Source organism: Merops nubicus, unplaced genomic scaffold (genome assembly GCF_000691845.1).
Source record: "Merops nubicus isolate BGI_N331 unplaced genomic scaffold, ASM69184v1 scaffold7239, whole genome shotgun sequence".
NCBI lineage: Eukaryota > Metazoa > Chordata > Aves > Coraciiformes > Meropidae > Merops > Merops nubicus.
The window spans coordinates 1-14,052 of record NW_008631588.1 but is presented as its reverse complement, the minus strand read 5'-3'; the positions used below and the strand labels follow the sequence as shown (position 1 = coordinate 14,052).

The following is a 14,052-nucleotide window of genomic DNA, read 5'->3' as shown; positions in this document are numbered from 1 at the left end:
GTGAGGTTTGCCGGGGGTCCGCCCCCTGCCAGTACAGCTGTCGCCCTGAAATCTTGCCTATTTGGCTGCCTGAACGTCTCATCAGTGTAATGTAGCCTTAGTACAAATAGCTGACAGACTGAATCCATTCTCTATGCCATCTATTGAGCTGATGATCCAACATGCCTCTTGATATTTGCAGTCCTATCTTCTTCCAGTTTAACGTCGATCTCTGGCATTTTGAGTTTAATTGATGGGTTTTCTGAGCACTGCAAGTAGAATTGTACTTCCCTGGTTTTCATCCCCACAGGTTCTCCAATACCACCATCTCAGTCTCCACAGTCCCTCTTGATGGGAGCCAGGTTGCAGAGTGCTCCTACTCTCACAGATATTTACCAAAACAAGCAGAAGCTCAGAAAGCAGCATTCAGACCCGGTATGCCCATCCTATGCTGGGTATGGATACAGTCATTCTCCACAACCAAGCAGGCCAGGTAGCCTGGGAACCTCACCTACCAAACACATGGGATCATCCCCTAGGAGTTCAGACTGGCTCTTCAAAACCCCGTTACCAACGATCATCGGCTCTCCTACTAAGGTTTGTAAAGTTTGCTGTTCTCAGTAAAACGTGAAGTGATAACATGCTGCCTGAAACCATTCCCAAGAGTGGTTTCCGACTTTGTTTCTTGTGTGTTCTTGGTCTTAAAGGCAACAGCTCCTTTCAAAATACCGAAAACTCAAGCGTCCTCAAACTTGCTGGCCCTAGCCAATCGCCAGGGCTTGGGAGATAGCCCCCTGCAGCCCAAAGACATCGCTGACCCGAGGGACTTCACACACTTCCACTCCACCCAGGGAGCTGAAAAGCAGGCAGGAGAGCAGCACAGTAAAACTACATTTGGCAGGTAGGCTTTGTGGTCCTTAGAACCAGTAAAGCTGGGTAGGTAACTTGGCAGAAGAATGCACGTTGCACACAGCAGCTTGGAGAGGAAGAGCATGCAAAAGTGAGCTGGGAGGAGATGCTGAGGTTTGGTGCGTGCAACAGAAACGTTCTGTACTGTGTATAAATATAGCATGGACTTCCTGGAGCACTTTGTGTTGCTGTCTAGTTCCCTTTTGTTTTGATTATCTCGTTAAGGAATTTCATTGCCTCTGAAGTCTTTGCTTGAAAATCTATATGACACAATCTGAAAGAAATTTTTAAGAGGAAAAAAAAATCTTTGTTTTTGTGGTTAGCTCTGTTTCAGTAGGTCTGTAATGAACAGCAAGATTTCAAGACTTCCTATATTTTTATTGAAAAATCCTCTAAGTATCAAGAACCTGAAAGTCACCCTTAGTTGCAAGTTAGGTAGGAAGATCTTACTGCAGAACTTGGTTGTGAATTCATTTGTCTTTCTGTCTAGGTCTGTTAGTACTGGGAAGCTGTCAGATCAGCAGGTGAAGACTACCCTGGGTGGCCAGCTGTATCAGGGCAGCACAGACAGCCTCAACACAGAGCGGCCGATGGACACGGGTGAGGAACAGACTGCTGCATCCGAGCTCGTTTGGTGGGCTGGGCTTCGTGGAAAGCCAGCTAGATACAGTTCTGCTTCCAGCTTTGATAATTGCTTCTGATGATTTTTAGCTTCAGTAGAGAAGGCTTTTTCTTTTTTAATCTTTAAGGTTCAGTTTTTTTAGCATAGCTTTAAAAATAATTGAGAGAGAAAAATCTCTGCTAAACAGAAATAATCTCAACTGCCTATACTGGCTGGATGGAGTTGGGTTGGTGGCTTTTTTTTTTTTGTGTTGTTTTTTGGTGGTTTGGGGTTTTTTTCATTTTTAATACAACACTTGTGTCTGTTTCATTTCCTAATTCTGCCTTGTTTTTACACAAAAGGCAGCTTATGTAATTATATGTCCGTATCTTTTTTTCTCCTCCCTTGCCATAAGTGGCCACCAGGAGTTCTCATCTCCTTCTTGAGCAGGTGGAAGGAGTTCTGCAGACAGGGCTGGTCTTTAGCCTCCAGACCTGTCATGATCTGCCTTTAGAATTTTTCTGTTGTATCTTTTGCTGTAGGACTGGTGTTGTCCTCTGGGTTCTCACAGAGAGCGCCTCTGTTGCTCTTTTCTAGGCAAGAACAGAGCAAAGAGAGGTGGAAATGAAAAAGATACGTGTGGGCTGCATCTTGACTCACTGGGTATTGCCAAGGCTGTCCACTCAGCTTGTTTTATTTTCTATCAGAACTTCTAACTAGTCCAAGTCTTGGTTCTACATCAAAGCATGTTGTTGCAGGGCTCCAATTTGCTGCATATAATTACTGGTTTGATGATATGTAACAGGAACCAACTTGCTGAAACTTTCTTTTCCAGCTCCAGCAGGCGCCTATGGGATGGCAGTGGCACCTCCTTCCATGGGAAGCGGGGCAAGTTCTCGGGCTGTCATGTTCACTGTTGGGTCCCCTCCAAGCAGTGCCACCCCTCCTACCTGCACCCACATGGTCCTCAGAACAAGAACCACCTCAGGTAAGACTTGCCTGACAACTGTGGACTGTTCTCAAATACAGAATTTAGGCTTGCCCACTTCTTGGGCCAGTAGCCTGACTACTGCCTTGCACAGTAGGTCCGTACACTAAAAGCGCTCTGTGAAGTGTGGAGATTAATATCAGACCATTTGTGCCTTTTCTCTCCTAAAGAGAGGGCCAGAGGCAAGGATTTACAAACAGCAGTGTGTAATCTCCTGTGTACACAACCTTACTCCACCACAGGGAGTATAATAGATCTCTGTGACAAAAAAAAAGTTAGATTTCTGAAGTTAGATTTCCAAAAAGGGAGATTTCTCATTCTGCCTCTTTACCTGCTGCTGTGTGTTGTACCAGAACCAACACACAAGGGGCTTGAGCTGACTGTGTGTTGGCTATGGTGCCAGATATCAAAGATCTCAAGGTGAAGGCCTTTGTCTGCTCAGGATGAGCAGGAGCCTGCAGCAGTGAACTATAGCACAACCTTTGGTCTGTGTTGTTGGACTCTGCCTTGGAATCCTTGTCAGCCGTTTCCCAGAATCCGTGTTACCAGTTGTCACTGTTGGTATGGCATAGCCTCTGCATTCTCTACAGAGCAGTGCAGGGAGCAGTGAGGAGAGCCTCCCAAGAGTGAACCTGTGGTGGCTGCTCATTTGTCATTTGCTGTCATCCGCAGCCCCAGCGCTGCGAGCTGGAACAAACTATTAGACTGAATGTGTGTGTTATTTTTCTTGTAGTGGGATCAAACAGTTCTGGAGGGTCTCTCTGCTCTACTAGTGGCCGTGTATATATGGGCTCTCCTCCTGGTATTTATATGGGTTCTTCTCCTCCGGGAGCCGAGGCAGCTCCAAGTCTGAAGTACATGCCTTATGGTACTTCGCCTCCCAGCTTAGAGGGCTTTATCACTTTTGAAGCTCCCGAATTGCCTGAGGAAACTTTAATGGAGGTATAGAAAAAATAATTTAATGTTTTATAATGTATAATGCTGCTAAAACAGAGACATGGTAAAAACAGGACTGTTGGGTGCACTTCGTAGCTTCCTCTTTGGTATCGCACATACTCCTTTTTAAGGGCTTGAAAATATTCCTGTGTCAATTGTGGCCAATTTCTTTTTGCTGGTTACTCCTGACATTTCATGTGTTTGAATAGGTAACCAAAGGACCATGACTGCTTTTGTCCAGCAGAGCCTTCCAAAGAGGCCTCTGTTTTAATGCCAAGTCTCTGGACGTGGGTGCTGACAGCAGCAGTATCCCTCTGAGCATTGTTTTTAGCTGCTTCTTCACAGTTGGTGGATGACATTAAATCCCACTTGTGGGAAGAGTGTCCTATATTTTTTTAAAATGTGTGGAGGAGTGGCGCTTTAAAAGCACACACAAATTGGGGTGGTCTGTCACCAGAGTGCTATCCTTGGACTGCAAATTTCTCAAGACAGATTGCTGTTCTGTTTTCTCATTCACATCTTGCTGAAGGTGTTTGGATCCCTATTGAATCTATATATTGTAACAAGAATGTTTGACAGTGCTCTGTATTCTTCCCACAGATAGTTTAAAATGTATTTAGACCTGCATTACTAATGAAAAGATTATAAATATTGCTAAGATATGTTTGAAGAGTTTTGAAGGCTAACTTTTTTTTGAGCAGAGACTATGCATGTAGTACCTCTTTTAGTCACCAAGCAGCAGTGAGTTTGTTAGCTCCAATTGAAGGTATTTACTTTAAGGTGTGAACTTTGGCAACAGCCACCTTTTCACACAATATAATTCTAGATCTAAGTGTAGATCAGAGTGAAGAAGATAAGTATGAAACTTTAGATCAGTTCTCTTGTAGGTATCAAGTCTGTTATATAATAAAAGCCAAATGTTCCTCCTGGCTTCTCATACAAGTGCCGAGCATACTTTTGGCTTGCTGATAATATAATAACAAGTAATCTGTCCCACTTGTGATTCCTTTAGTTGCTCAGGTTTCAACAAACATAGAACTCCATGTCCCAGTTCCTTTTGGCTTTGTTGAAAGACTCTCAAGTATAAGCTACAGTATCTTGGAATGAAGAGAGAACAAGTTCATATCTGTTGATCTGTTTGGACCTGTATGGTTCTCTAGTCCCTTGTGAGGCCTCTACTACAATGGGATTTCTGCATAGAATTGACATACCAAGAAATCCTCAAATGATTCACAAGAGTTTTAATGTACTTGTTCACTGTATGGCTGATAATGGTTAAATTGTTGTCCCCTTCCCTCCGACAGAGAGAACATACGGACACGCTGCGTCATCTGAACATGATGCTGACCTTTACAGAGTGTGTTCTGGACCTGACAGCAGTGAGAGGAGGAAACCCAGACCTGTGCACTTCTGCAGTGTCGCTGTACCAGATCCAAGAGAGCGTGGTTGTTGATCAGATCAGCCAGCTGAGCAAAGAATGGGGGTAAGTATGCGGCCAGATGGTACCGAGAGAGCTGGCAAACACTGAATACATCAAAAATGGATCCAAACTGTGCCCTTTTTGTTGGGAGTGGTTGCTTTACTGTATAGAAACTTTTATAGGAGTAAGTTTCTAACAGCTGAAGACAGATCAGAAAGAGCAAAGAACAGAGAGACGTTTGCTAGCAGGCAAATAAAAGGACAGTGTTCTCTGTCCTGCCACATAAGTTGGGAAAGGGGTGAGGAGTTGAGGTTTGAGGTGCAGTGGTGCATTTCGAAGCCTGGAAATTTGTGTACCAGCTTGTCAGATCTGAGCCCTCATCTGTCTTGTTGGCCAGGCTGAAGCAGTAGCACGGAGGTGGAGGTTGGGAAGGAGTGTCCAAATTTGACCTTTTTTCTGTGGAGCCAAAGAGCCCTGACACAAAATGAAAAAGGAGAGAAATATGAGAATTTGGAGGGGTGGGAAAGGGCAGTTCCACTTCCCGCCTTCTTCCTAAAAAAAAAAAAAAAAACAAAACCAAAACACCACCACACCTCAAAAACAAAACAAAACAAAAACTCCTGCAAAGCATTTGCTTTTCTCAACAGAGAATTTCCAGGGGCAAGTACACTGGGACACTTGTGGTGAGGTGCTGCCCTCGGGCCCTCAGTCCCCACAAATAAGCGTTCCTCTTTAACATGTCTAGATTCAAGCAGTTTGTGTTTGCTGCTGCAGCCCCTAGATGAGCAGATGTCCTCTCAACCCGTGACCGAGTGTTTGTGAAGGGAAGGGAGGGGTGGAGCTGCATTTTAAACATCTGTTTCCCTTTGCTGCTGCTGGGTCCTCTCTGTAGGGTTGTGATTAAAAAGTGGTGTCTGCCCGTGGCTTGAATGTGTTCAAGAAAGGTGTTTTGATACATAACTTTTTTTCCTTTCCTAGGCAAGTAGAACAGCTGGTGTTGTACATGAAAGCTGCCCAGTTACTAGCATCTTCTCTGCATCTTGCCAAAGCACAGGTCAAATCGGGGAAACTGAACCCGTCCACTGCTGTTAAGCAAGGTAGATGCAACGTAATCCAATGTGCTTTGCTTGGGAATTGTTCTTTGGTAATGCATCACTCAAAAAGCTCGTTGCAACATCTGTTTGTTTTCTGCTGTACAAGGGAATTGTAGATATGCACAATTGCACAATTCTGATAATAAACAGATACAGCTAGAAATTAAGAAATGGGCAGTTATTAACTTGAAATGGAAATTGATGCTTAATTCGTAGAAGTGGCAAAATAAACATTAAAAGAGAAAGTTTAAACAGGTTGACAAAAGCTCGTTGCAACATCTGTTTGTTTTCTGCTGTACAAGGGAATTGTAGATATGCACAATTGCACAATTCTGATAATAAACAGATACAGCTAGAAATTAAGAAATGGGCAGTTATTAACTTGAAATGGAAATTGATAATTCGTAGAAGTGGCAAAGTAAACATTAAAAGAGAAAGTTTAACCAGGTTGACTTAGTACTGGGAAAAGCTGAACTTGGGCTGTGTTGTTTGGGCTTTGTTGTTTGTGGATGGGTGGTGTTTTTTGTTGTTTCTTTGGTTTTTAATTTCTTCTTGCCTTTCTTCCAGTTGTGAAGAGCCTCAATGAGAGGTACAAATTCTGTATTGGCATGTGCAAAAAACTGACAGAAAAGTTGAATCGTTTCTTTTCGGACAAGCAAAGATTCATTGATGAAATCAACAGTGTAACTGCAGAGAAACTCATCTACAGCTGTGCTGTAGAAATGGTAAGCCACTCCTCTTACTGAAATGATAGGACATGGAGATTAATTGCTTCCTTCTCTCACATATCTCTTCTACATAACTAGAAAATAGAATATATGTTTCCAGAATTCTGTCCACAGTCATTTTTGTTAGTCTTTCACTCTCTTTCCTGCCCTGCCTTAACTATGGCTAAAGTTCCTGGCAGATACTGTTCCTCAGGGACATTTCCCCTACATCAGCACATTTAGTACATAAACAGTAGGAAACAACCTCTGGAGCCACACAGCTCTGTGTGCCAGTGTCTCACCCTGTAATGCTTCCTAAGCAGAGGAGCACCAGAAGCAGCTTCACCAGTCTGCCAGGTCCATTTGAAGAACATTGAGTTGCCCATACAAAGCAGTAGCAAATATGTGGGAGCCTTTTCATGTTAATTGATAAACTTTCTGTCTGCCATGGAGCAGATGCAGTAATGATGCAGGAAATGTAACTGCTTTTTTGATGAGAGGGGAAGGTCTTTTTAACCTAAGCATTACACAAAACATACTGGAAAATGTTGTACTTAACTCTGATAATAGCATAGTCATGCCCAATTAATTTGTCTTTTTTACAAGAGACTGTAAGTATAAGAACAAGCATATTTATTCAGGTGTTGTTGCAACATGTTTAATCAGGAAAGATCAAAAAGTGCTTTTATAGCTTAGATGTGAAGAGTATCTTCAATTAATTCAGCACAGGTGCTATATTCTCTGAAACTTCATTTTATCTTACAGTTCTAAAACCAGATCAGCTAAATGAAAGCTCAAAAATAGTTTCTTAATGATGCTTTCATATCCCTCATTCTGAATGTCTCATTTCATCACTTGCCTGATGCTGTTTATGTAAGTGAATCTCCTGACTGGTTCCAGGTGCAGTCGGCAGCTCTGGATGAGATGTTTCAGCAGACTGAGGATATCACATATCGATACCACAAAGCAGCCTTGCTGCTAGAAGGACTGACAAAAATACTGCAAGACCCCGCAGATATAGAAAACGTACACAAGTGTAAGTTCGTGTTGTATAATGAAACCACTGAAAATGACATGGAATTCACACACTGTCAGAACACCAAAGTCATCTCCTGTTTCTCACCTCTCTGTTTGCAGATAAATCTAGCATCGAGCGAAGGCTTTCTGCACTTTGCTACAGCACTGTGGCTGTGTATGAGCAGTAGGAATATCCCAAGGACCAGATGGTGTGAACATAAGGGACCACATCAGTGATACTGCACTTTTTTCACTACAGCTTAATTGTTGTCCTTGTTCTGCCCCACGTGGAAGACGATTCTTACATTTCTGTGGTGACTACCAAAGAAACAGCAGCATATTCAAAGAGGAGAAATTCCAAAAGTACACTTGCCTTACCGATCCAGCAGCTCCTTTTTCTTCCTAGCAACAGAATTTAGAAGAATCTCTCTTCACATTTCAAACTGATCCTTGTACGTGTGCTTTGAACTTGAACGATCAGGGTTTGGTTTTTTCCTCACGAAGTTTATAGAGAGCGGATCCTTCTGCATCAGGTACAAAAAGACATTTCCCTCAGAAGATTCCCTCCAAAATTGGTGAAAAAGATTTTTAAGTTGCCAGTAAAACGCAGCAGAGTGAATTTGGGAAACCCTAACCATGTACAAGTGCTGTTTGAAGCTGTTGGGGCTAAGCTGGCTCACATCAGAGCTCACATGTTGTAAACGTGGCTCAGCCTGTTGTATGAAGGGGTGGGGAGAGAGTGGCCTTCACCTGGGGCAGAGGTGGCAAGGGAAGGAATTGCTCTCCATCTGTGCAAAATCCCCAGGGGGTTTTCAGCTGATGGGGATACAATTTGATGATCTTCTTCCAAAATAATTTGTTTTGCACTAATTTACTAAAGCAACTGTATATTCATTTTTGAAGAACTATATATAAAAAAAAAAATAGAGAAAGAAGGCACAATGGACTTGGCTGAATTTCATTTCAGTGTACATAAAATTCTTTTCAGAATTTCAAATGTAGCTTCTAGAAGACTTTCAAACAAACTGTAAAAACTTGTATTCATGTGAACCTTTCCATTTTATACCTATTTGTCTAATACTTGAGTAACTACTGCTCTGAACTCCTCGGTAATAGCAATGTTGAGTTGCTGGTTGTTTGCTTTTTCTATAGATTTGGTTGCATCTTTTGTTGTGCATGCAATATGTGCATCAATGCCTGCAGTCTCTAGGGGTGCCACGACAGTTCTCTGTAGTTTGTTCTCTTGGGCAGTATTACAATAAATACTGTAAGCAGAAAGGTTCTGCAAGGAGCCATGCAAAACCAGCAAATAATGCTGGGGGTTGAGATGCCGAGAAATTGATGTAGAATATCTACATACAGTGTGTGAAAAATCAGGATTATTTTGTGTGCATTTTTGGGGGAGAGGTGGGAAGCTTCATTTAGCCTTATAGGCATTATCATTTCAAGCATGCCACGAGATCATCAGGACAGCGATTTGCAAAGTATTTAGGCAGATCAGCTTCTCTGGAAATGGTTCCTATACTTTATTTTTGGGACTTTTTTTTTGTTACTCAACTGCTTGAATACTTGAATAAACCATTCTCCAGGACAAAATCATTTTAATCCTCTTCAACACAGTGGTCTGAACTATTTGACAAAGTTGTACAGGGCTTACACATCAAAATATTGTTTCAGTGTTGGGATAACCATGTGTTTCCTTTACTTTGACAGAGTAATGTACTTTTTACCTTATTTATCTGTATGAAATTCCAACAGTTAATTTGAAAGTGTTTGTTTATATAATGTTTGTATTTTTAGGTCTTTAATACGGTGTTTCTACCTCTCCTTTGTAATTGCATGCATTATTCTTGAAACTAGGTAACAACTCACTGAACTGTTGCGTAATAGCCTTTTTATTATGGCCTGTATAAATGTATATTAAGGTAAAAATAAATACTGACACTAGAAGTGTTTCTATGGTAAAACTGAGTTTCTCTGTCTCTGTAACTAAAAGCCAATGGTGTTAACTGTTTGGTTTGGTTTTTGTTTTTTTTTAAGTTAACTGGTTAAACCAGTTGCTGACTGTTCCCCTTGAGCAGTTGGATGTGCCACCAGGGCAGGATGGGGCAACTTGCTTCAGTTCCTTATCTCTGGGTAGTCCTGGCACAAAGTGTCCCAAGTTTCTTTTCACTCCCTTTAGGAAAACAATTTGCACTGGTGTGTTGGTTTGTTTTCTTTTTTTATTGTTCTTATTTTTTTTAAAACTTGGATTTGGAAACAACTGTGGTAAGTAGGTTCCTGGGTAACAGTTTTATCTTCTTTCAACAAGGTGCCTGTTTGTTGCCTTGAGCAACAAGTGGCAGCCTGGACTGCCAAAAGAGCATATAGAGAGCTAACTGACAAAAATTGGCACTTCGGTTACAACTTCTATCCAAACTTTACAAAAAGTGGGCTTTGTCCACCTCGTAGCTAATATCCTCTCCCTAGCTGGGGTGTGCTGTGGTAGCTGGGATGGGGCTGTTATATTTCTTAGTTGTACTATAAAATTTTCCTCAATTTATTATTCAAAAAAACCCCTGTGCCTTGTGAGACTGGCACATAAAGAGGATGAGGAAGGAGTGAGCAGGGAATGCTAATGATATGCCTGAACACCAGGCCAGGAACAAAGCAAAAGCCTTCATGCACAACTCTAGGAGATAGGCTGCTTTTCCCAGGAACTCACTGGGGCTTGTTGGGTTTTGTGTTTTTTATTTTCCCTGCAGGATTCAAGCTCATTCTCCTTCCACTCTTGCCAGCAAGACTACAGCTGCACAAACGGGAAGAGAAGAAAAGGGCTATTCTTGCTGGCTGCTTTCAGGAGGAGGAGACCAACGTTCATGGCCTGTCTTTCTGCATAAACTCATTCCACAAAGATCCTGAAGCTGTCCTCTGTCTTCAGCTCTCTGCACAGAACAGCAGGTGCTTGTTTCTACCAAATACTATTTTTTTCCAGCCTTCTCAAAGATAGAGCTTGAAAGGAGATATTTGTGCTGCTTTTCTAGTTCAACTCTCTAGCATCTACTCAAGAGCTCCATGTGCGTGTTCCGCTTTCTCCATAGTGTATAATACTGACTGAGGAATCTAAAGCACATTTTGAAATTGACATTTGCCACTTTTTATATGTGAGAATTTAAACTCTCAGCGCTTCCTCTGATACAGAGAATGGAAGCTAGTTAATTTAGCTTGCAAGTAAGACTACAAATGACTCTGAGAAGTGTTTTTTCAGTCGAAGGGTATGAGTTGTTCTGGGACTCACTATGTTCCACATAGTTCCTGCTACTTTCTCATACAGTGAGGTCCTGATACTGCCATTGTCACCCCTGGGTTCAGAGGCAGTGACTGTTGCTGTGATCACTGGTGTCACAGCACTTTGCACTGCACAGCCCAGCTGCATCACAGAGGGAAGCTTCCTGTCTGCTCTAGGGCAGTACAGGTGGATCCTACTGCTTCCAAAGCTGCTTCAGGCTTTGACAGTCAGATCGGCTGACTTGTGACCCGTCTCCTTTGTGACTCCTGCTTCTTCCTCTCATTTTGTTCTGTGGTGTTTTTTGGTTTGGCTTTTCTTTACATTTTGATCTTTTGACTTTTTCTTCTGCTCTGAACTCTGCTTGCTATTATCTATTTTGACTGTCCAGGATACCTTTAAGTCTTTAAGCCAATCTTTTTTTATCCTGAACTTCCCTGTCCAACCTGAGCTATAGTCTGGTGGTGGCTTTTTAAAAATCACCTGCAGAGCTCCTCTTTTCTGTAGATCAGTGAAGTATATCTTGGTAACCCCTCTCTTGAGGTCTTTAAGTCAGATGGAGCCCAGTCAAGCTAAGTTTTGGCACCTCTTCTTCGGACAAACACCTTTTCAATAGGCTTTTGTATGTGGCAGGCTCCCCCCTCCTCTTTGGCTGAAAGCAGACGAAGTGCCAGCGGTGCTGTTGAGTCTTGTTGCAGTCTTTGTGCCAATCATTTTATTGTTTCTTTGTGTCACTTTCACATTTTCCAGGGCCCCAGCTATGTCTACAATGCAGCCCACAGACCATGGCTCTGCACTGCACAGTATCTTGTTCTTGCAAATGTGAGATCAGCCACAGCTTTCAAAACAAGTGATGCCATAAATGAACTGAGCCCCATTTATTCGTGTAGGTCCCTTAAAACCTCTCCCTGTTAATCTTCTGTACCCGCTTTTATGATTGAGTGCTGCTTGGGCTTTGGTATCTGCCCATCTTCTTTGTGCCACTGGCCAGATTGTGTGACTTGTAGAAAACACTTGGAGCTTGACACTATGTAGACACATTGGCAGAAATTGAGTCTTGTCAGCCTGGCTGAAAACTTGAAGTTTTGTGACTGTGGTGTGCAAGCTATAAAAACATTTATTGATTAGCTGTGTTATTTGGTGGACTCTTGAAACCAAATACTGCACAGCTTATCTTCTAAACCAAAGTCCTCCTTCCCTATGCTCTGCTGGATGCTTTTGGTGGCAGGGCAGGGAACAGCACAGAATCATGCTCCCCAGGCCCAGTGCAGGGCAGGAGCCTGTCCCGACGTCCTGCCTGGCTGTAGCTGACTCCAGGAGGGGAGTGAGAGCAAGGGCTGCAAGGAATGGAGGGGAAAGGGGAGTCTCCAACTCAGCTTCTCAGTAAAATGTCTCAGTTCTGTAAGTAGAGCCCTGGGGATTAGAGCACCCCCGGCACAGTTTACCTCCCAATTCAGTTCAGTTACTTGCCCATAAATAGTTCCCTTCTTTATTGTTTCTTAGTGACTGAATAAAAATAGCAAATCCTGTCAGCTCCTAGGCGTGGGGAGCACGCCGCAGCCCGTGCGTTTCAACGGGTGCTGTCTGGGGTATTCTTCCATCTCACTGGGGATCCCACGCTCCCCTGAAACCCACGTGTCTCGCACAGCCGCTCCAGGGAGACTCAACTGATATTTCACAGTGCCTGAAACGCCCTCAGCCTCGTTTCCTGTCCATAATTGGCTGTCCCTGACAAGGACCAGAAGAGACCATCTCCCAGGATGTGGCACACTGCTGCTGTCTCGTTTCTCCAAATACCAGGTTTCTGTGACAGCGTGGTACCAGCCCGCTGGCCATGGGGATGGACTGGGAGCTGGGATGTTCACCCCCTGTGCACAAGAAGCACTGCTGTGGCATGGAAACCCTTGGGCTGAAGGGTGAGAATGTTACAGGCTCTGGAGAATGGCCACTCTGGAGAAGGTAGGTGAAGAACCTGCTCCAGCACACATCCCTTGGTGGGTGCACTGTTCCCCACGATGCTCCACGCTGAGAGCTCAAAGACTTGGATTTCAGTAGCGTTAACTCCTTATTTCTTGGACTTCAGACAGCATGGTGCCTGGACAGAGCTGTGCCCTGCCCCGCTGCGAGGCCGCTAACGGGACCGAGGAGAGCGCGCTTGCATCAGGTAACGCAGGAACGTCCCCGCTCCCCCTGCCCTTGATCCACAGTGCAAACCCAGCCCCTCTTCACACGCCGCAGCCCAAGGGCCCTGCCTGTTGTTCTTCCCCATGTTGCCTCCTGGCCGTTGCTCTCGTCACTCTCCTCCACGGCAGAGTGTTTACTGCTGGGATTTGTGCAACAGCTTATGAAACGCCCACGTGCGCAGCCCGCCAGTCCTTCGCGGAGCCAGGCGACTTCATGAAGCCAAGCTTTGTGTCTGGGGGGACTCCAGAAAGAGTTCAAGGGCACCCCCCGGCCTCAAAGTGTTGTACTGATCTGGGGAAATGGCATAAAACTTTCTTGGGAGCTTGTACTCCACGCTAGCCCCATCTCCTTGGCACCAGCACGCAGCGCTGCGGAGGGGTGTGGTGGGCAGGGGTGCAGTAGATGGCCGATATAAGTGTGTCAGAAACAGCAGTGCATAAACCAACCCAGGAGTTCCCAAATAAATAACGCTTGCATTTCTTAGTGCAAGTTGCAGCAGGACTATTTTTAACTGGAACAAGCCCAATCTTGTCTTAGCTTTTTTTCATTTTTGGCTTATTTCCCATGTGAGTGCTGTATCAAGGTTAATTCCCCTGTCTTGGCCAAGCTACTCCCGTTGAGTTCTTTGCCTCCTACAAAACACCACCTGCATTTGTAGGCCTTCGTGGCCCGTTTTCCTTGACCGATGTGTCTCTGTGCCCACCGTGCAGGAGGCTGCTGGAAGGGCACCACGATCATCCCCTTCTCCAGCCCTTGCGCCCGGAAATGTCGCCCCCAGATAAAGTGCTCGATGAGTTGGTGCGGCGTTCGCTGCGGAGGGGAAACCCGGAGGGGTAGAGCTGCCCCGTGCCACTCGCCCTCCTTAGATAAGAGCCCGGGGCGGACTTTGCCCCCTCAGCCTCTCCCGCAGGGCGCTCCTCTGCCCCACCTCTGCGTACCGCGGCCCGCCGGC

General features: G+C 44.3%; 1 protein-coding gene across 1 annotated transcript in view; it reads left to right on the top strand.

Moving 5' to 3' along the window:
* Positions 1–8,383, top strand: part of ULK2 (unc-51 like autophagy activating kinase 2) — a 25,223-nt gene extending 16,840 nt beyond the window's left edge. The window contains exons 15-24 of the mRNA XM_008947616.1: positions 290–576; positions 687–880; positions 1,379–1,488; positions 2,325–2,477; positions 3,211–3,419; positions 4,718–4,896; positions 5,812–5,930; positions 6,495–6,652; positions 7,535–7,670; positions 7,772–8,383. Coding sequence (XP_008945864.1) covers positions 290–576; positions 687–880; positions 1,379–1,488; positions 2,325–2,477; positions 3,211–3,419; positions 4,718–4,896; positions 5,812–5,930; positions 6,495–6,652; positions 7,535–7,670; positions 7,772–7,839 — 1,613 coding nt within the window. The 3' untranslated portion in view covers positions 7,840–8,383. The remainder of the gene's footprint in view (positions 1–289; positions 577–686; positions 881–1,378; positions 1,489–2,324; positions 2,478–3,210; positions 3,420–4,717; positions 4,897–5,811; positions 5,931–6,494; positions 6,653–7,534; positions 7,671–7,771) is intronic.
* Positions 8,384–14,052: the final 5,669 nt, after the last annotated feature.